The 22,560-nt window shown below is 51.7% G+C and overlaps 1 protein-coding gene across 1 annotated transcript in view; it reads left to right on the top strand.

Annotated features, from left to right (window-relative positions):
* Positions 1-22,560, top strand: part of RASGRF1 (Ras protein specific guanine nucleotide releasing factor 1) — a 106,809-nt gene that overhangs the window by 5,564 nt on the left and 78,685 nt on the right. The window contains exons 2-3 of the mRNA XM_059915342.1: positions 12,598-12,704; positions 21,205-21,352. Coding sequence (XP_059771325.1) covers positions 12,598-12,704; positions 21,205-21,352 — 255 coding nt within the window. The remainder of the gene's footprint in view (positions 1-12,597; positions 12,705-21,204; positions 21,353-22,560) is intronic.

The raw sequence follows: 22,560 nt of genomic DNA, 5'->3' as shown, positions 1-22,560 counted from the left end.
CTGGCACGTGAACCCAGGTCCACCTGACTCTAAAACCTTAGCTCTCCAAGCACAAGCACAGCAGAAAGACTTGGGCTGAGGGACTGTGTGAGTTTACCATCCTCTGCCGAGATAAATGAAAAATGAGAGAGAGAGAGAGAGAATTAACAGCAAGCGAAATGATGCCACTGCCTCTCTGGTGACATCTGTGAAGCAGCTTTTGTTTCTGCTTGGGTGGGAACCTTGCACCTCGAATCCCAGGAGTCAAGGATAAACACCCCAAGGCAGGCATCCACACCCTGCAGTCCCGTTTCCCTGGAATCCGTGGGAGCCTGGAGCCGGCGCCCATGTGTACAGAGCCAAGAACAGGACTCAGCCCCCGATGTTTATGCAGGAGAGTTGGTGACGCGTGCACTTGAGGGGGGCCCAGAACACTGCCAACGCCCAAACACCTCGGTAAAGGCGACTGTCGTGCAGGGAGCAGCTGGGAGCCTCGGACTCCCCCACTGCCCATCATCCGCTGCTCGGAGAGGGGGCGCAGCCTCGACTCCCAGCTCATTCACTGAGGGGTTTCTCTGTCTCTGGCAATGACGCAGCCTTAGGTAAAAGTTGTGGGTTTCGAGCCACACAGACTGGCTTTGGATCCTGGCTCTGTCACCTCCTACCTAGGGAAGGTCTTATTGCTCTCTGAGCGTCAGTTTCCCCATCTGTGAGATGGAAACCGTTAACACAGGCTACCCGGCGGCCCTGTTCTGAGTGTTGTACTTGATGCTATTTGTAAAGCCCTAGCGTAGCACCGTAGGTCCGATCAATTCACGGTAGCTGTTGTGGCTTCAGCTTTCACCTTTAGGACAAGGCTCTTCCTGCATGAAGCAATGACCCAGATCACCTGGGTCTCTGGCAGGTTTGAAGTGAGTCAACACGGAGCCCTGACCCTGGATATAAAGGTAGGATGGTAAATCTTATCTCAAATAACCTATGGGTTTCTGAGAATGTCTGAGCAAGCATGCCCCTGAAAGAGACAAAATAGCTGCAGGAGCTTCCTTCATCCCAGGCAGCCACACCTTCACCCAGCCCCATCGATTTCACCTCCTAAATCTCTCTCAGACCATTCACTCTTGTCCTTCTCTTCCTCCAAGGCTCTAGTCCAGACAGCCATCATCTCTTGTCTGGACTTAGGTGGGGGCCTCCTAACAGGTGTATTGGTCAGCATGAGTGACATCATGCTGCAGTAACAACCAAGCCCCAGATCTGCATGAACATGACAGAGGTTTATTTCTTGCTCATGCTTTAGGTCCCATGCGGTTGGCAGGAGGGCACTGCTCATTGTGATCGCTCAGGGACCCAGCCTGATGGAGATTCGTCCTGACACCTGCCTCCACAGCTGCCTCAGCCAAGGGCAGAGAATGTGGCAGATCTCTCCCTGGCTCTTAAAGCGCCCCCCGGAAGTGACCCATGCTGACCATATGACCACAAGGCACGTCATGTGGCTTCAGTTCAGCGGCGGTGGGGACGTGCAGACCCACCACGTGCCTGAAAGCAGGGCTCTAGAGATGCTGGGAGAACCGTCTCCCTACATCCGCTGCGTGCCGCCATCCCCGTGCCTCTCCGCAGCCAGACCACTTTCCAAAATGCAGATCTGATCATCTCACACACACACACACACACACACACACACACACACACACACGAGTAGCTGAGGAGAAAGGCAAAGGCGCCGTCTTGATGGGTTTAATGACAGAAAGCAGAATCTGTGCTCACACTTACAGGGGCATCTCCTTCCAGCCTGGGGGCATCAGGGAGACTCCACCAAGAAAGGGACAAGAAGGACAGGAATGTAGGTTGCAGGGTAGGCAGAGCTGGCCCCCAAAGCCTGTGTGCAGGCTACAGAGCGCGGTGGGGAGCCGGCACAGGTCTCTCCGCTAGAGACGGACTGCTGTGATCTCTGTGCTGGAGAGATCACGCCCGGGTGAGAAGAGACAGAAGGACGACCCATCTGGAGGCAGGAGTTCAGGTCAGAGGAGGCTGTAGAACTGAGCAGTAAAAGAGGCCTGAATTTGGGGAGTGCCGAGCACTGAAGTTCCCCCCTCCACTCCCATCCCAGCCGGGTCGCTGCGTCACCATGTCACTGAAACCTGGGCTTGCGCTGTGCTGCAAAGACCATCCCTAGCTCCTGCATGCCCAGGATGCACCCCACAGCCTCTGGGGCTTCCCACCTCCCGGGCTCGGTGGGCAATGGCAGGGAGTGTCAAGTTCTCATCCTATGAAAGCACCAGGTGCTGTCCTACCATACCTTCTCCTCCAGCCACCACTCAGATAGAGCACCTTTGCAGCTTACAGATTACAAAGTCCTTTTCAGGCTTAGCATTTCCGGTAACCACCAAAGTAACGCTGCTGTTACTGCAGTTCTACACAGGGGAGAGAGAATCCCCATTTGGCAGATAAACCTCAGATAGAGGGAGCTCATCTCCCCACAAATACCTGAGTGTCTGTGTTGTGCCAGACCCTGAGCTGTCACTGCTAATAAATGTCAGCCCTCCTTGTTCTAGGTTGTTCAGGTCAGTGGACATCCAGGCCAACTGTTAAATTCAGCAATTTATACTTAAAGACCAGATCTTACTAATCCAGCAAGGCTGATGCAACTTCTTTCCCCTGAAAAAAAGAGAGAATGATTTTCAAGAAGATACTTCCTACTTGAATTTTGATTTTTTTTTCAACTTGGAAAATCTAACTCAGACCTTAAAATAAAATTCATTTTAGAAGAGTGAATGAATGAATTTTTAGCAACCTTAGCCAGTATTCCAGAAACCCATCTAGAAATTCAGACAGGCTTGATCTAGATTGACTTTTCCTCTGTCAGACTATGTGAGTAAAAATATAACCAACTTTATTTAATTGTCTCTTAGACTCTTAGCCACACGCAAGAAATGAGTGAAATAGTTTGGAAGCACCTAGTCAATCATGCAGCATCCTCTGCATGCCCACTCACCTTGCCCCGAGCCTGCTGCTGCCCTTCTACCCTCTTTCTCCCGCAAGGGGCCTTACCTGCCCTCCGGCCACACTGGTTGTCACCTGGGCTCCCCTCACCTCTGGTCAGATCCACAGGCTTTGGGGGCCTGGGGGAGGGGCTGGTGTTCCAAAAGGAGAGCCCATACGGTGTGGGCACAGGTGAGGAGAGGCAGGTAAGTAATTACATCTGAGAACTTCCTGGTAGCCTGGACAAAAAAGGGAAACAAGCTGGTTATGGGACACCCATTGCCTCCTGGAAAGACGTGGTGCAATTCCTCAAGCAAGAGCACTTGTATATCCAGGGGCTTTCATAAAGGGGACCAGTGGGGAAGTGATGACGATCTCCAGGGCAGAATCACTGCAAAAACAGGGTCCCACCCCATCAGTGGCTCCTGTGGGCTCTCAGGGCAGGCTAAGCATGTTTGGTGGAGATCACTCTCCAGGACGCTGCACCGCTGGGGTCCAAAAGAGGAGTGTCCTGGTGACCAGGAGTGCAGGGTGCAGGTTGGAGAACCTGGGGAGTGGATGGCCGGCTGGGCCTCTCAAACAGCCACTGCCTTTTATTTTAAAATTTTAGAATTGGGACTTCCTTGGAGGTCCAGTGTTTAAAACTCCACGCTCTCAATGCCAGGGGCACAGGTTTGATCCCTGGTCAGGGAACTAAGATCCCCACATGCCACATGGCATGGCCAAAAATAAATAAATAGATAGATAAAATTTTGGAATTGGTAATATATTACCATGGCTCGACATTCAGAAGTTACAAAGAAGTGTACACTGACAATGCTCCTTTCTGCTGCTGACACCAGCAATCCAGTTCCCCTCTCCAAAGGATTTTTTTTTTTTTTAAATTTATTATCTTTAGCTGTGTTGGGTCTTCGCTTCTGCACGAGGGCTTTCTCTAGTTGCGGCGAGCGGGGGCCGCTCTTCATTGCGGTGCGCGGGCCTCTCACTATCGCGGCCTCTCTTGTTGCGGAGCACAGGCTCCAGACGCGCAGGCTCAGTAGTTGTGGCTCACGGGCCCAGTTGCTCCGCGGCATGTGGGATCTTCCCAGACCAGGGCTCGAACCCATGTCCCCTGCATTGGCAGGCGGACTCTCAACCACTGCACCACCAGGGAAGCCCCTCCAAAGGATTTTGATGTTACCAGTTGCTTAGGCATTCTTCCAGAGACATTATATATGCAAATATATGCAAAGATGTATAGCTCTATGGCCATATATATGCACATCTGTATAATTATACAAGTGGTACCGTACTACAAACACTATTCTACACCTGTTCTTCTCACTATATTGTGGAGATAGTTCTCTATAAGTATATGGATTGTCCTCGTCTTTTTTTACAGCTGCATAGTATTCCACTGTGTGGATGTGCTGTAGTTTATTTAGCTAACCTCCTCTCGAGGGACATTTGGGTAATTTATAGTCTTTTCTTAATTACAAACAGAGCTGCAATTAATAAACACCTTTGTGCATAGGTCATTTCTAACAGAAGGTGAAAGGCAGACATGTCCAGACTGAAATTCATTCCTTCTTTCAGCAAACGTCTAGAGAGGCTGTTGGTGGGAGGGGGAAGGGCAGGCTTATTGACTTGTGATGACAGATTGAAAGGTGTTCGTGCAGGACCAGCCAGGCATGACATCTGTGGCTGTGGCTCATGGGGTCTGGAGTAATGTACATGGAAACAGACCAATCAGCAGCAGAAGCTTGGAGGATGACACCGTCCCCCAGGCCACTGGTCAAGCACTGCCTAGTTCAAGGCTGACTCTGGGAGGGAGGGACTTTCACTGGGCTCTTCAGCTCTGACATTCCTGTCTCTCCTCCCACCTCTGTTCCTGTCCCCAGGGGGCAGGCAGGGAGTAGAAGGAAGCAAGCAATAAGGTGTCCAGGAGGTCGGTCCCCGGTAGCAGCTCTCAGCCCTGGGACTCTTAGGAGCCCATAGGAGACCGGGGTCTGAGACAGGCGCTCATCCCCGGGTCAGAGCAGAGGTCACGGTGCAGTAACCAGGCCCTGGGAAGGCCAAGACTTGAGAACCCAGAGGCAGAGGTCGGTGAAACGAGGCCCCCTCAGAGCAGGGGGGAAGAATGTCATGAAGTGGGGTGTCCAGACCCCGTGTGGAGCCATACCAGGTGAGCCACAACCATAGGGCAGGATAGGTAGGTCTTTTCTGGATTGGTGTGGGAGCACCAGTGGGGCTGCTCGAGGCCAATACTTCTGTTGAGCAGGGCCATTTGGGACATACTGTGCCCAGTGAAGCCCCTCTGTGTGGCCAGCACGAGGCTGGTGCAGCCAGGGCGGGGAGGGAGCAGCGCTGAGAACCACGCACGGTGCTGCAGAAGCCCTGAGAGAGGGCAGAACACACTCCCAGGGTGGCCTGGCCCAGGCAAGAGCGGGATCTCTCCTGCGGGAGCCAGAGAGCAAACAGCCTTCCCCTGGGATCTCAGCGGTGAGAGGCGGGCAGGGACCTCAGGTGACGGGGAGCCTGGATGGATAGTCCCTTACAGAGGGAGAGATGGACTCCAGCCAGAGCATCTACACACACACACACACACACACACACACACACACACACACACACACCCCTGAGGCCCCTTCAGGTTCCCTCTGGCACTGTCCCCTCTGCACTGGGACTTCGGGAGCATCGGGCAGAGAGGACTGCCAGGCCAGGGCCAGCTGGGACTGTGGCCCCAAAGATGGATCAGGAGGAAGGAGCCAGGACCCAGTGGGGGAGAAGCTGACCCTGCCTGACCAGGCCACCAGAGTGGACCTACTAAGTGGAAGGGGTGGGGTTGACCGAGAGTGATGGCATCCATCCTGCAGCTGACCCCAGCCCACCTCCCTCTTGGAGGAGACAGCGAGCAGGGGCCCAGACAGGACAGTGGGTCTGGATCCTGGTCAAGCAGGATGAATCAGAGGGGGCAAGACCAGGGGCAGGGAGACCAGAGGGGGCAGTTTAATGGCCCGGGTGGGAGATGAGGAAGCCTGGAAGCAAGCAGGGCAGTGAGGATGGCAGAAGGCAGAGTTCCAGAGATATCCAGAGCAGAGACCCTGGTGACCAATTGAATACCAGAAATGAGAAAGAAATAGGACCTGAAGGTTATGGAAACAATGCCCCAAATTGCTGATTCGTAACCATCCTTTGATCTTAGCACAGCTATGACTCCAGTTTCTAAGCCTCTCCCATGCCTCCTGTGTGTGTACATGTGCATATGGATTGGTTTGGTTTTGTTTTTTTGAGGGGGGTTAGTTTAAAACAACAGAAATTTATTCTTTCACAGCTCCGTAGGCTAGAAGTCTGAAACCAAGATGCCTGCAGGGCCATGGTCCCTCTGAAGTCTCGAGGGAAGAATTTTTCCTTGCCTCTTCTAGCTCCTGATGGCTGCCAGAAGTCTTTGGTGTTCCTTGCCTTGTAGATGCACCTCTCCAGTCTCTACCTCCCTCTTCACGTGGCTTTCTCCCCTGTGTGTCTGTGTCCACATTTCCCTCTTTTTATGTATTAAGTCCTCTTCTTATTAATCTGGTATGACTTCATCTTACCTTGATTACATCTGTAAAGACCCTATTTTCAAAGAAGGTCTTTTTCTTAAATTTGTGTTCGAGTAGAGTTCATTTACAGTGCTGTGTTAGTTTCAGGTGTACAGCAAAGTGGGTCAGTTACACATATACATATATCCACTCTTTTTTAGATTCTTTTTCCTTATAGGCCATTACAGAGTATTGGGTAGAGTTCCCTGTGCTATACAGTAGGCCCTTGTTGGTTATCTATTTTATACATAGTAGTGTGTGTATGTCAATCCCAGTCTCCCAATTTATCCTTCCCCCCACCTGTCCCCCCTTGTAACCATAAGTTTGTTTCCTACATCTGTGACTCTGTTTCTGTTTTGTAAATAGGTTCATTTATACCATTTTTTTAGATTCCACATATTTTCACATAAGGTCTTCTTGACAGATTCCGACGAACATGAATGTTAGGGGGAACGCTATTTGTACACACACATGTGAATGCACATGTATGTGGTTTTCCTAGTAATTGTCCACTGATAGGTTGATTAGACCCATCTCTTGGACCTTGCAAATGATTCAGTTAGTTTAAAAACCATCATGAGCCCTTTTATGAACCAGGAGCTTTCACAACATCATCTGTTTTACAGAACCCTGTGAGATGGGTAATAGCCTCCCCTTTCTGTGAAAGAGAAAACAGGTCCACAGAAGTGAAGAGACACGCTGGAGACACGGAAGCTAAATAATAAATAATAAATTTAAACCCAGGCGACTCCAAAGCCTGGCATATGCCACAAGTCCAGGGTCCCAAAGTCCCCGGAACACTGGTTTTCTGGAATGTTGATAGATCTTCCCAAAAATGAAAACAAAAGTGTTCCATGATGGGATAAGTTCTGGAAGAAGTTCCTACATTGCAGGACTGTTCAGTGCCTTTATGAGGTGAGTGGGCCTCCTCCCCCTGAAGAGATATAAGCCTCGTTCATGAAAAGCCAGTGCCCACACCCTTCCAGCCAGCTCACCCGCCCATGCCTGAGAAGCAGATTCAATGCTACCTGCTTTGTGGCTTTTGCTATTAATTAATGAATAAGCCGGGCTCCCATGCCATGGTGATAAATGCATTCAGTCACCCATTCAGCAAATGAAGGCTATTCCATGCCCAGGCCGAGGAACAGTGCCAGGCTCTGGGGATATTCTTGGTCAGGAATCATTTATTTGAAAGGAACAGGAGCCCATTCAGAGCAGCTTAAGGTTGTTGCTTAAGGAGGACTCTTAGAATAGTTACAGTGATAATTAATGGAACCCAAGTAGAAAACATGTGTCTGGGTCTCCAAGGCCTGGACCAGGAACCATCTCTCTCCGCCCCACCTTCCCCAACTCCCACTCTAGTTACCAGGTCTCCCATCTCCGCTTTTCTCTGAGACACTTCCACTTCCTTCTTTGTCATTTGTACTTAGAGTTCAGCACACACAGCTCGTTCATTTGGTCTGTCCGTGTCACTTCCAAATAACTGGGAACTCCTGGCTGCATGCAGGCATCGGCTCCAGGACCGTGCATCTCTAGGAGAACATGGGGGGATGCGGGGAGGGGACGAGGTGCTTCTGCTGCAGACATTGCGCCCTCTTAGGGGTTCCCAGCACTGGGTGAACATTGGAACCAACCGGGGGGCTTTGAAAAATACCAGTGCCTGAACCGTGTCCTCTCCCTGTTCCCCTTCTCCCACGTTCTGCTTTAATGTGTCCGAGAAGGGGGCTCAAGCATCCGTGTTTTCTTAGATTCCCAGGTATCCCTAATGTGCAGCCCAGATTAAGACTCTCTGCTGTGGTAGGAAAGACAGTAAAAAGTCATTACAGGACTTCCTTGACGGTCCAGTGGTTAAGATTCTGAGCTTCCATTGCAGGGGGCGCGGGTTCCATCCCTGGTCGGGGAATGAAGATCCCGCATGCCACACGGCGTCCCAAAGGCGGGAAAAAAAAAATCATTACGAGTTGATAATGGCTTTGATGGGGAAGGACGGGGGCAGCACATTTGACAGTCTAGAAGAAGCAGGAAAGAGATACACTAAGACCTGATGATGTGGAGTGCCCGTACCTTGCAGAAAGCATTCAGCATCGTGGGCTTTCGTGTGTGTCATTGATTACCATGAGGTGGACAGTGTCTGGGTTATAGTGGGGACTGAAAAATATGGGTTGAATTCACAAATGAGATATCATTCAGGTAGAGAGTTAAAGGTGGAGAGAACTTGATTTTTCATGACTGAGGCCACTTGTGTGTAGCTGACCAAGGCAAGTGTTAGTGTCATGCCCATTGGCCAGAGGGAGATGCAGAGGTTGCCCAGAATCCTTGGCTCCGAGCAGCAGAGCCAGACCCAGACCCGGCTGTTGGGACTTCCACCTCCTCCACCTTTTGTAGGGTGACCAAGAATCCCGGTTTGCTCGGGACTGTCTCGGTCTTGGCGCTGAAAGTCCTGTGCCCGCGGAAACACCTCAGTCCCAGGCAAACTGGGATGGTTGGTCACCGTACCTGTCAGTGGTTTCCCAATGTTCTCCGTCCTGTGGAGGTGCCGCAGCCCTACCAGCCGGTTGGGACAGGCAGGAGGCAAGGGGAAGGCCAAGCAGGCAGGGTTCCAAGCCTACCTCCCCAACCCCCAGAGGCTCAGATCTGCTTTAGCTGTCCTAGATAGAAGTTTATTACCATACAGGCACTTGGGACTTTGGAAACAAAGGCCCATCCTGAGGCAGGAGGGGACATAGATCCAGCCCCACACAGGCGTGGGGCAGCAGGAGTCAGTTAGCGGTCAGGTGATACAGGTCAGAGAGAGGGCATCCTGGGGACCAGGCATGAGCTGAAGCCCAGGATCTCAGCTTGGTGAGTCCCCAGTTCTAAATATAGTACCTCGAACCCAGGTGAGGCCACAGGTGTGCTTCTAGAACATTTCCTCCAGCCAAGATAAGGACCCGAACATGACTCTGGTCTCGGCACAACCCAACTTGTCATTTCTGAGTCCCTTCTTAGGGGTTTGGTAGTCACAGGTGTAGTTTCTGGATCAATCCCTCTTAACCTGCTGAGGCCTCAGGTGAAGGTCTAGACCAGCGAGTGGCTCTCCACCTTGACCACACATTAGGATCACCAAGGGACGCACAGGTCACACCCAGACTAGTGACAGCAGAGCCCAATGTACAGTCAGGGTTGAGACCCACTGGTGGAGATACTTAGCAGCCCAGGTGAAGCCGCAGGCTCTGCCCTGAACCTGGTGGGGCTCCTGGAGTAGTTTGGGATCGTTCTAGGGGTCTGACTTTGATGCTTAGAGGGTTTCGGGATCCATCTTGGGACTTCTGGTGGAGCCCCAAGTCAAGGTATCCATCTCTCACTTCAGGTCTAGGGAAGCTCTGTGGAGGCCCCAGGTGGAGTTGTGGGCCCATCCCTGCAGCCCTGGTGAGGCTCCAGGAGTAATTTCACCAAATCTTGCTTCTTCTTTAATGAAGTCAGGGATGGTCCATTGGTGGTTTCTGCTTCTGTTGCATTTCCAGATATGTTCCAGCAACTCTAGCTGGGCCTGTCAGGATTCCACATTTGAAATGTGGGTTCCCGGAGGAGGCCCCTGGGTTTATTTCTGAATTTATCCCACATCCTTGATCACATATAGTGTGTGAGCCCTGATCCCATCAGTGTCCCAGGGAGGCCTCAGATGTGGCTCTGTCTTGACTGGAGAGCTCTAGAGTGCCCCAGGGCTGATTCCAAAACAATGCTTCTGTTCTGCAGAGGGGTCCAGCCAGAACCCACATGAACCCATATGGTCACATCGTTTTGGCAAACGTGGCTAAGCTCTTGTCCCATGGTCATGCTGAGGCCCACGTATTGTTCTCAGTGAGGCCGCCATACTCTGAGAAGCTTTGAGGGAGTTCTGGTTGGGCAGAATGCCCAAGGTGTGGTCCTGGTCTCATCACAGCAGCTCTAGTGGCCCCAGTTTGAGCCCGGTGTCCACTCTGCCACTCTGCAGTGGCCCACCTCTGGCCTTGGCACATCCTTGTAACTCTGGGGAAGCCCAGGGGTGGTTCAGCTTTCAAGGGTGACCTGGGGTCTGTCAGAGCTCTGATCCAGCACCAGCTGAGGTTATGAGGCTGTCTCAAGAGCTCTGATGGTACCCAGGGTCCCTGTTCCTCCCTAGAAATGATGGATATTGATAGCATTTCCCCAGAACCCCCAGAAACACCCCATTCACCTGCTAGACCACCAGCCTCGTGAGATCCTCAGGCGGTTGCTGGCAGTGGAGCTCCAAGATCTGAGTGGACGGTAGGTGCCCAGGGAAGGTATGTTATTCCGGCTCCTTTGCTTTCCAGCCATGTGGGCTCAGGCAAGTGGCTTGACTTTTCTGCACCTCAGGTTCCTCTGCAGTAAACAGATAATAATACCTATTCCACCTGGTGAATATGGGAATAAATGAGATCGCGGGAAACAAGCATCTGCGTGTTCACCACCTCTCGAGAGATGGGGAAAGTGCTTAGGTGGTCACCCGTAGCTCCGGCTTTCACCTGCTCCCTCGCAGGGGGAGGACAGCCAGTTACCTGCTTCCTAGGAAAGAAGTGAGAGACATTGACTCTGCAAAACACACACACACACACACACACACACACACTTCTGGCTGCCACCAAGAACGACAATTAACAGAAAGACAGTCATGTCAGCGGAAGCTAAAAATAAGTTTACGTGCCTCATGCTGCTGTTCCCTGCTGCCTGGGCCCCGAGGGACGGAGGGACAAGGGACAGTGACCACTGACACAGGACCGCACCGTGGCCTGCGGTGCATCTTCTGAATGGGCAGGCCTCGGGGGCCCTCTCTGCGCCTCACTGCCTGCCTCTCTCCTCCTAGTTTCTCCAGGACCAGACCCAGGAGGCCTCCGCAGGTGGGGCCCCCAGCACTTTGCCTGTGCACCCTCCCTCTGGCCGAGTCTGCTCCCAGCTTTCCTCTCCGCCCCGAGGCTGACGCCCCCGACCCCTGTCTGCAGCCCGCAGAGGCGTGGCCTACAGGCACACAGGGTCTGCGTGTCCACCCGCCACCCCTGACCCCCTGACCCCTGCCCTTTATCCTGCCCATGCCTCCCCCAGTCTATGGCATCCCCACCCACCTAGTTGCTCCAGCCAGAAACCTGGGCTTTCTGCTCTCCTCCACCCCATCCCGCCGCTCAGCTCCACCAGCCAGGCCCCGCCCCCCGCCCAGCCTCCTCTCTGGCATCCCTAACCCCACTGCACGGCCCCTCCTACCCCCAAGCACGCCGTGTGCTCTCAATGTCCACGCTCCCTCCACGTCCTTCCATCAACTGAAATAAAACCTGGACCAACCAATGCCTCATCCTCTGGGAAGGCCTTCTCCTTTCCCTGGGCTGAATCAGTGGCTGGCTTTCTCTGGGCCCTTTTTTCTTACCTCCATGACAGTAATGATCGTTGCACTGCATTCATTATAGCAAACACTTGTGCTTACTAGATTTCGGGCATTGTTCTAAGAGCTTTACATGTATTCATTCATAGAACGATATTACAGATGTGTGTCTCTCGTTGGCTCCTCTGCTTCCCTGGGTGCTCGGGGAGCAGGCCCCACATTTGACCAGCTCTAAGTCGGTCACCTGCACCCAACACAGAGCTGGCTTCCGGTGGGCTCTGCTAGGGTCCATCTGTTCATTGCTCTAACTCCAGGACCTAGAAGAGTGTGTTGAAACATTTTTGTGGAGTGAATTAAATGCATGCTGCCCTGAATTGATACCCAGTCCCCAAAGGGGATGTTCTCTTGGTGTGTTTTCTCTGCCTTTCCCCCAGCATACCTGATGGTTTAAAACTGGCTTTTTTGCAGTTTGTTGGCAAATAGGACTTTGTGGGGTTTGCTTCCTTCTTACAATAGCCTAAGCATAGGTTCTGTTACATGGTACAAAGCCTGCCTTAATAGAGAGTTTGAAACCGCTAAATAGAATGGCATTCTGATGATCACGAATAATGAATCCTTGCCTAGCAGATGTGGCAATGAGTGCTTTGCAAAACAGCCAGATTGTTAACAGGAGACGCTGCCGGTTCCGTGCCGATCGCCCTGGTAATTGGAGCTGTCTTCTTCTTGGTGCAGCATTATTTCACGGTTAACTTCAGCCACGAGAACCAGAAAGCCTTGGAGCTGAGGACAGAGGACGCCAGGGATTGTGACGAGTGGGTGGCAGCCATCGCTCACGCCAGGTATGTCTCGCCCACCCAAGGGCCGCGTCCTGAGCAGACTCAAACCCCAGGAGGGGAAGGCATGGAGGAGGAGGAGATTGGGGGAGAATGGAAACTGTAAGAAGGGCATCTTGACAGGCCCACCCTTAGAGCCCCGGAGCTCTGGGACGTGCCTCCCTGGGGTGCACAGGGAACCAAGGGCCCTGAGGAGCAGCGTTACAGCCTCCCGCCCCCTTCAACCACATGAGCTCCTTTTTTCATACTAGGAGAACCGAGTACAATTTGGTTGGATTACAGAGCTTTAGAGCCACCAAAGGCTAAGACCACCAGGGTTCTAACCCGGATGCTGCAGGAATGGACTAGTCCTGTCTTTTCTCTGGGCCTTGACTTTCTCATCTGTAAACTGAAATTCTGTAAACCTCTCTGAGCTTGGACATGCAGGGATTCTAGACCTGCTCTTCCCTTCATTCCCAACAATGTGTACCCCTCTCTGGAGGGATTCACTGGGCCAAGTGGGGAGAAAAGCAAAAGGAGAGTGTATGCTGCACAGAAAATGGGGACTCCAAGCTGCATTGAGTCTTCCTGGGTCTTGGGAAATGATGGGCTTATGGGCTGGGGTGTGGCCCCCAAGCTAACTGTCATGGGGGATGGACACCCAGACTCACCCCTTTGAGCAGTAGATCTTTCAGGCTGAGTGTATAATGGTGTGTTCCTGTGTCTACGTTCCGGTAAAATGTAAGCTCCTCGGGGCAAGGACTAAGTACGATTCTTTGCATCCCCAGGGCCTTATAAAGGTATAGACAAGTGCTCAGCAGTGTAGATGGGAAGAATGCAAGGATGAATGAATGGATAGAGGTTGGATGTTGAGTTTATATGTGGAAGGTGAATGATGGATGAATGGAGGGTAAATGAATGATAAATCGATGAGTGTTGAAAGTATATGTGAAGGACGAATGATAAATCAATGATGAATGTTGATGGGTAGATGATGGATCCATCAGGTGATGATGGATAGATAGATGGATACCAGAGCCCTTCCTTGAGCCTTGGATCAAGCCAGCTGACCAGAAACCATTTATTATGGCTATAGCACTGACCTTGACCCTGAGGTCAAGCCACCTCCATCCCTATCCTCAAGGAGTGTCCAGTCTAGCTAATGGAGACCAGGTTCTCACCTATGAATCAATAGAGTCAGGCTCTGAGTGTGGTACTGGACAGACAGGGATGGATGCAACACAGGTATTCCCCCAGGGCTACCCCAGCCTAGTCAGGAAGACACTAGACAGATGTACAAATAGCTCTGGTGCACGAAGGCGGTGTTAAGTACAAGGCACCATAGGAGACAGACATACTTCCATCTTCAGGGAAATGGGGGAATCTGGGGGATCTGGAAATAGGGTGACATTTGACTTGAAAGGGGAGATTGGAGCCTCATATCTAATGAGTTTAGCTATGGGCACTTCGGCCCCTCCTCCAGCCCCCAAAAAGCCTTAAATAAAGGCAGTGATCTAGGAAAGACAATTACAAGAAAAATGAAGAGACAAAGTTTGGGTGTCAGAAGGTCGATGAGGTTGGACATTGGACTGGAACCAGGTCAGAACGGTCTTGAATACCCAGCTGAGACGTTTGCGCTTTCCTCTGGGAACAGCGGGAAGCCATCGAAGGTCTTACACCAGGGGAGTAACATGATCAGAGCTATGATTTGGAGTGGAAATTGCTGGCATTGTGGAGAATGGAATCAAGCAGGGAGAACCCAGATTCAGGGAAAGCAGTTGGACCTCAGGCTCCCAGCACTAAACTAGAAGCAATAGCAGGGTTGTTTTGAGAACCAAATGAAATTATTTATGTGACGGGGCTTTGTAAGTGTTGAGGTATTATAGAATTCTAATTTGGTATATATTCTGGATAACCAGGACTACATTGACTTCGAAAATCAATTCATACCAAAATTTTCTAGAGACAATGAGATACCACTACCTGTAGAATCTACAAGGGCTGAATTGAAAAAGACTGACAGTAGCAAATATTGGAGAGGGGGTGGAGTAACCATAAATCACATGATGCTGGTGGGAGCATAAAGTGGTTCAACCACTTTGAAAAATTGTTAGGCATTTCCTTTAAAAGTGAAACATACACCTACTCTGTGACCCAGCAGTTACACTTCTTAGTATTTATCTAAGAGAAACGAAAAACAGCTACAAAAAATCGTGTATGCAAATGTCCTTAGAAGCTTTTTGCACACTAGTCCCAAAACTAGAAATAACCAAGGTGTCTATCAACAGACAGATGTAGAAAGGAACCTTGATACATCCATGCGATGGAATACCGCTCAGTAATAAAAAGGAACCTGATGGGAGGGAGGCTCAAGAGGGAGGGGATATGGGGACATATGTATGCATATGGCTGATTCACTTTGGTGTACAACAGAAACCAACACAGTATTGTGAAGCAATTATACTCCAATAAAGATCTATTAAAATATATATATATATATATATAAATATGTAACAAAACGGATGAATTTCAAAGTTGATAGGCTGAGTAAAAAGAGCCAGACACAAAATGGTACATGCTGCCTGATTCCTGTTATATGAAATTCTAAAACAGGCAGAACTCAACTGTGGTGATAGAAATCCAAACAGTAGTTGCTTGTGGGGTAGGGATTGACAGGGAAGGGGCACGAGGGAACTCCCTGGGGTGATGGGAATTTTCTTTATCTCGATTAGGGTGTATGCATTTATCTACCCGGATCAAACTGTATATATAAGGTCTGTGCTTTCCATTATATGGGCATTAATCCTCAAATTTTTAAAATAAATTCTATCTATTAGAGTGTTTTAGTTCTCTACTGCTGCAGAACAAATGATCACAAACTTAGCAGCTTAAGGGACTTCCCTGGAGGTCCAGTGGTTAAGACTCCACGCTCCCATTGCAGGGGGCGTGGGTTCGGTCCCTGGTCGGGGAACTAAAATCCCACATGCCATGTGGTGCGGCCAAAAAAAAAAACCCACAAACTTAGCAGCTTGAAACCATACCCATTGCTCAGTTTTGTAGGTCGGAAGTCTGGGCTCGGCTGTGGTCTCTGCACAGAGGCCCATGGGCTGAAATCAAGGAGTCAATCAAGCTGGGCTCTTACCTCGAGGTTCTGGAGAAATCTCTGCTTCCAAGCTCACTCCTGTCACTGGCAAGAGTCAGTTCCTTGTAGGACTGGCGTCCCTGTTTCCCTGCCAGCCGTCAGCTAGGGATGGCTCTCAGCTCCACGAGGTCCTGCCTTCCTTGCCCTGTGGTCGCCGCCGTCCTTAAGCCAACAATGGTTCACCAAACCCTTCTCCAGCCCCAAATCTCCGACCTCCCCTTCTGTAACCAGCCAGAGAAAACTCTCCATTTTCCAAGGCTCATGTGATTGGGTCAGGCCCACCTAGAGAATCTCCCTATGTTAAAGTCAGCTATGCCGTATAGTATAGCCTAGTAAGAGGAATAAAACCCATCATATTCATCATCCCAGAGATTATGTAGGGCTTCCAAACCAGGGCAGGAAATCTTGGGGCTATCTTAGAATTCTGTCTGCCGCAGAGAGAGGACAATGATTCTTTAAGCAACTCACTAAACTGGAGATTGGTCCAAGTAGCCCATAAAATCCTAATCATGTGTTTGACATAAGTGCTGCCAAGCCTGCCTGACAGCGAATGTTCACACCTGAGGGTACCTGTGTCCACTGCACAGTCCTCTAGAGTCTGTGAAGCTCTTTCACACAGTATATTTGCTCCTGATGACCACCCAGTGTGTGGGTCCCTTCAGGCCTGCTTGACAGGTGTAGCCAGTGAGACCCAGTGGCACACAGGGGTGCGGGCTCCTGAGTAGAAGTTGGGGTGCCCCAGATCCTGGCTCCCAGTCTGGGTCTCTGTGACTCCCAGGTAAGGTAGACGCAACTCAAACCAAACACCTGCTCTTCCCCAAAAGAGGAGCCATTGGGCAGAGTGACACCACCTACCTTTGAACAGAAACCCCTCAGTACTCACCATCCTTTAGGAAGCCAGGGGGACGTGCCAGTTGGACATGGTTTGTCTTCCCTGGTCAAGCCCAGGGGTCTGAGTCAACCCACTGGCCTCAGGAATGTCCTCCTTTGGGCCTAGGGCTGGGACGGGGGTCCCAGTGATGGTCACCCATAAGGGAAACAGAGTCCCCTTCCCTAGAATAGTTGTCACCAGCCAGTCTGGCTCAGGTTCGGCTTGTCAGGCACCTCCTGGGCCAACAGAAGCCACAGGGTCTTCCCTAGGCAGCCGGCTGTGTGACCAAAGGACAGACTATAGGCTCTGAGCGTTATTTAACCTCAGATCGTGTACATCGTGAGAGTATGTGCCTGTGTGTGTGTGTCAAGGGAGAGACCGGCTCTCTTCCACAGCAATACTGAGTAGTAGGTATGTTTGCATGTACCTAACTTAGTTTTTATTTACATATACATAGTAGATACATGGTATATACACAAATAAGCACTATAGTGTATGAATAGGTATAGAGACACAATGTACTCTCCCACCGTATGCATAATAGTCTAGTATTCTGGGATGCCTCTGTGGTATGTTTATGTACAGCAATGTATAAAATGTAACACCGAGTGTGGCTTACGGTCTGCATCTCAGTGAGGAGAGCTAGATGCGAACCAGACAGCCATGTGGGAGAGCATAGACCTGCCTCTTCAGGGACTGGAGCCTGATTCCTGCTCCAGCTTTGACGCTCCTTGACTGTTATTTGGGGGGCAACTCACTTCCCCTCTCTGGGCCTCAGTTTCTTTATTTATAAAATGAGGCAGTTGGCCTTTCGTGATTCCTGAGTATCCTTCCAGCTCTGCGAATCTGTGCATCTTATAAAGACAGTGCTGCACAGAGATGTGGATGGACCTAGAGACTGTCATACAGAGTGAAGTAGGTCAGACAGAGAAAAACAAATATATGAACGCATATATGTGGAATCTAGAAAAATGGTACAAATGAACCTATTTGCAAGGCAGAAATAGAGACAGACGTAGAGAACAAATGTATGGATACCAAGGGGAGAAGGGGTGGTGGGAAGAACCGGGAGATTGGGATTCACACATATACACTATTGATACTACGTATAAAATAGATAACTAATGAGGACCTGCTGTATAGCACAGGGAACTCTACTCAGTGCTCTGTGGTGACCTAAATGGGAAGGAAATCCAAAAGAGAGGGGATATATGTATACGTATAGCTGATTCACTTTGCTGTTTAGCAAGAAACTAACACAACATTGTAAAGCAACTATACTCAATAAAAATTAAAAAAAAAAAAGATAGTGCTGCACAAAGAGGTGCTCAATAAATCTGTATTGATGAGAGGGGGGAGGGGAAGGAGAAGAAGGGAGAACAGGGGGAGGCAGAGTGGGGAGGGAGGGAGGCAGGCAGAGAGGGCTGGTGAAGGGAAGAAAGGGAGGTGCAAACAGACCAAATTGTCCGGCAGATGAGACTCTGGCTCCCCGTTTTGAAGCACCAGGGCGAGTGCCATCGCTAAAAACAAGCTACTGAAGGCTCCGAATTTTCACACCCGTGGAGCGAGGAGAGATGAGGTGGTGTGAAAATGGATTCCTTCATGCTCTCAGTTGAAGTTCCTTTGCAAGTAAAGACAATTAAGCCTCTTGGGAAGTTGGGAAAACATTAAAACCTGATAATTCTGGTTTAAATTCATTATAATAAGAGATGCACAAAAATCCTCATTTTAACCAAGTAGTAGTGCAGACCGAAGAATTCTCTCTTATAGCTTGTTATGTATCTTTAGAAGTGGGTGGGAGAGAAGCATGGAGCTTTGATTTTTGGATAAGGTGTTTTCTTCAGGCACATGCTCCAGGTCTGCTGCCCGCCCTCTGCTCCTGCCATCCTCCTGCTGGGCTGTCGCCAGCCCTGCCCTGCCGCACCGTCCCACCTTCAGGGCATGATGGGGACCACTGCCTACCACTTTGCTACACAGCCCCTTTCGTAGAGCAAAGCTGTTTCCCACCCTCGGCCTCCTGGCCTCCTCACCTCAAACCTGGGGGTTTGTAGGGAAGCTATCATTGTCCCATTTTGCCATGAGGGTCACAGGGACTTAAAGAACTTGTGTTACACAGCTTCTGAGTCTGTGACAAAAGCCAGCGTCCCTAAACTGGCACTCCCCTGACTAGCCACATCCAGGGTACCTGGAAGGTCATGTCAGTAGATTCCAGACTGAAAAGTGTCCCCTCAATTTAAGTGGGAGATGGTGACCCCAGAGAGGGACCCAGTTCCTGTGGGTGCTGGGGCCAAACGCCAGCCCGCCGAGGGCTGAGGGGTGAAGGGGAAGAGGGACCATGGGGATGATGAGTGCGGTCGCTCTTCCAACAAACCTCACCTTGAAGGTGGAAAAGAGGGGCAGGAGTTCAGGGGAGGGTGGGGGAGGGGGAGGGCACGTCCTCATCCTAAGTGGGGAGTGACTTGAGGCTTCGCATATGCTGAGGAGAAAGAGCCAGTGGAGCTGTTAGGCAGAATCTGATGCACAGAAATCCTGAGGAGGGGTCAGGGGCTAGGGATGTGGAGGGGAGGGAGACGGTAGTTGCCACAGCGCTGGCACACCGCACAAAGCTTCATGTGTGTCCACAGATTTCATCCTCACGGCAACTCTGCAGGGTGTGGACTGCCATCATCCCCATTGTATGGATGAGCAAACTGAGGCACAGAGAGGCTGAGTGACCTATCCAAGGTCCCTCAGCTAGCGGGTGTGGGAGCTGGGGCTGAGCCAGGCAGATTAGGTCCGAGCAGGGATGCTGCCCTTGAGACAGGATGAGGGTGGGCGTGCCGTGGGGCTGGCGGGAAGTGATGGAACAGCATCGCACGTCATGCAGGCTGTGATGTCAGAGCAGGACCGCCTGCAGAGGACCGGGGGGTGGTGAGGAATGAGGTTGAAGGGGGCCGAAGCTCTGGGGTGGGTGGGGAGCTGGCAGGGACACCAGAAATGTTTCAAGGCCCCGCTGAGGTTGGAAGGTGGGAAACGGGGGGCTGCCCGCTGCTGAGAGGGGGACACAGGAAGGAAGACAAGGGTGAGCGCGAGGAGGAGCCAAGGATGCGGGCAGAGGGGAATCTTATGAGATCCTATCTGGTGGTCCTGGGCTTAGGAGGTGGTCCTGGGCTGAAGCAAAAAGGGAGAGGAAAGATGGGGGCCAGGGAGAGGGGGGACTGGAGACCTCGGCCCCCAAACTTCGTTGCAGACACTCCCAGAGACCAATAAGCCTGCCCTCCAAATCTGTGCCTTTCAAGTCTCCTGCCCCTGCCCAGGTGGGCACCCCTCCCTGGAATGGTGGGATTCCCTTTCACAGCTTCTCTGCCCTCTGAGACTGGACCCCATTTATAGAATCGGGTTTCTCCCCAGCTCTGACACCTTCAAATGCAGGTGCTGTGGGTATCAGGGAGAAGCCAGGCCTGTGACCTTGGGCAGCCCCCTGGCCCAGCTCATCTTCCAAGTCCCACCTTCCTGCCCTCCCTATCGTCGTGATGCTTTGCAAATCTGAGACATGTTCATTTACACAAAGGCTGAGGCCACTTATTCTACCCTCTGATCCTTTGGGGTACTCTCTAATCTGGCCCCACCTAACCATCCAGCCCCATTGCTAATTACCCCCAGCACAGGCCTTCCACCTGAGGCTGCCCTTGGATGGGCATGTGCCCAGAGCACTGGGTTTGGAGTCCGAAGGCCTAGATTCCGATTCTTGTGGGAGAGAGAGCTCCGCCTCCAGGAAGTCTTCCCTGATTACAGGTCCTTGTTGCTGGCCTGGCCCCTCTTCTGATTCCTACAGCACTAACAGCCTTTGGTACATGAGTTGACACCCAGGTACACTGCGCAGGTTCTTCAGATGTCTCCCAGCCAGTGAAATGTATGTGCCTGACTCTCCTCTGTGTGTCGTCCATTCACTCAGTTGCATCCATGCAACAAATGTTCACTGGGCTAGGCCCTGGGCAGACAGGAGTAAGCAGCACAGGCATAGTCCCTGCCATCAGAGAAGGCAGGGTCTCCTGGGGGAACAGAAGTAACTGGACACCCCCAATCAGTCTGGCCAGTGCTATGGTAATAGCAGCCCGGGAGTACTGCAGGAACACCCTACACAGTATGGGGGGAAGGGGGAGGGAAGACTTCTTGGAAATGACATTTCAACTAGGACCTACTCTGGGAAAGAGGATGGAGCTAGCCCAGGGAAAGGAAGGAGGAGGCGTGTTTCACACAGAAGATCTATCTGCGCAAAGGCCCAGAGGGTGAGGGCAGTCGGGCAAGGTGAGAGCAAGACCAGGTGGAGGAACCAGATGTCAGAGTGTGAGCCGGGAGCTGGGGAAGGGGCCAGAGCGATCAGTAGCAGCGCAGTAGCCAGGTTAAGGCCTCGGGCGCTGTGTCTGGGAGTCAGGACCTTCTCCTAAGTGCAGTCTGTGGGGAGCCCCACTTCTGGTTGGATCTCCGGGGGACCAGGAGGCCGTGGCTTACCTGCTGTGTTCCTCTGTCCACAGCTACCGGACCCTGGCCACGGAGCACGAGGCATTGATGCAGAAGTACTTGCACCTGCTGCAGATCGTGGAGACTGAGAAGACGGTGGCCAAGCAGCTGCGGCAGCAGATCGAGGATGGGGAGATTGAGATTGAGCGGCTGAAGGCAGAGGTGACCGACCACCCGGGGCGCGGAGGAGGCTGGCGGGGGGCCCGGGCCTCAGACCTCAAACCCGGGCTCCCGCAGGGTCAGGGAGGCACGTGATGGGCAAGAGGGACCCGCTCCAGCCACGGCTGTGCCAGCCTCCAAACTTAAAATCAGTGATGCTGGCAGAGTGGGAAGGTCCTGGGGTCAGATCTGGGTTCGAAGCCCACCTCTGCCACTTACCAACTGCAACCTGGAGCAAGTCCTCCAGCCTCTCTGCACCTCCATCCTTAAAACAGGCTGTTTCTCCCTAGCTGACAAGGTTGTGAGGATCAAGTGAGATCATTTATGGGCGAGTTCCTGGTTACTCTGCTGACAGCCACATGGGCGGAGGGGGTGAGGGTAGGGCCAGAGGGTGGCTGGTAGGTCCTTAGATTGTGGCTCGGGCTCAGCTCCAAGGCAGTCCCTTCCCTCTGCCTGTCACGGCTGTCCGGAGGCTGAGCCGTTGCTAGGTTAAGCCATCTAGAACTTCACTCCTCAAAGTGTGGTCCATGAAACAGCGGCCCATTAGAAATGCAGAACCTAAGGCCCCACCCAGATCTCCCAAATCAGAATCTGAATTTTAACCACATCCCAGGAGATTCTCATTTATGGGTTGGCCAAAGAGTTCGTTTAGGTTTTTCTGTAACATTGGCAGAAAATCCCGAACAAACTCTTTGGCCAACCCAATACATTAAAGCTTGGGAAGCGCTGGCTTTCAGCCCTTAGACACCCCTTACCGGCTGTCCACGCCACCTCACAATGATCTGATCGCCTCTCACCCCCTCATGTCACCAGCGCGCTCAGAACCATCTGGCCACCTTACCCAAGGTCTGTGACTGAGCTGAGGAGGAGAATATGAAAACACAGATCCCTGCAATCGGAGTTAGCTGCATAATTTGCGGGGCCCGATGCAAGGTGAAAATGCAAGGCCCCGGCCAGGGTGGGGGAAGTCAGTCTCCCCTTCCCACTCGCCACGGCCTCCACCCATAGTGGACAGGCCATCCACGACTTCAACCGCCAACTCCCCTAACCTCTGCGCCATGATGCACTCAGTACCTAGATTCAGGTGGGCAAGGGAACCTTGCCAAGTCACCCACCTAATGCACCAGGCACTACCAGCCCAGGCAGGACAGTTTTCTCCTCGCCCTGCCCTGTGACGCCACAGGTATGCACAAGACCCACCTTCTCTGTAC

This window comes from Balaenoptera ricei, chromosome 2, assembly GCF_028023285.1.
Source record: "Balaenoptera ricei isolate mBalRic1 chromosome 2, mBalRic1.hap2, whole genome shotgun sequence".
Lineage (NCBI taxonomy): Eukaryota > Metazoa > Chordata > Mammalia > Artiodactyla > Balaenopteridae > Balaenoptera > Balaenoptera ricei.
Note: the sequence above shows the minus strand (reverse complement) of the source record. Positions and strands in the feature narration are given on the sequence as shown.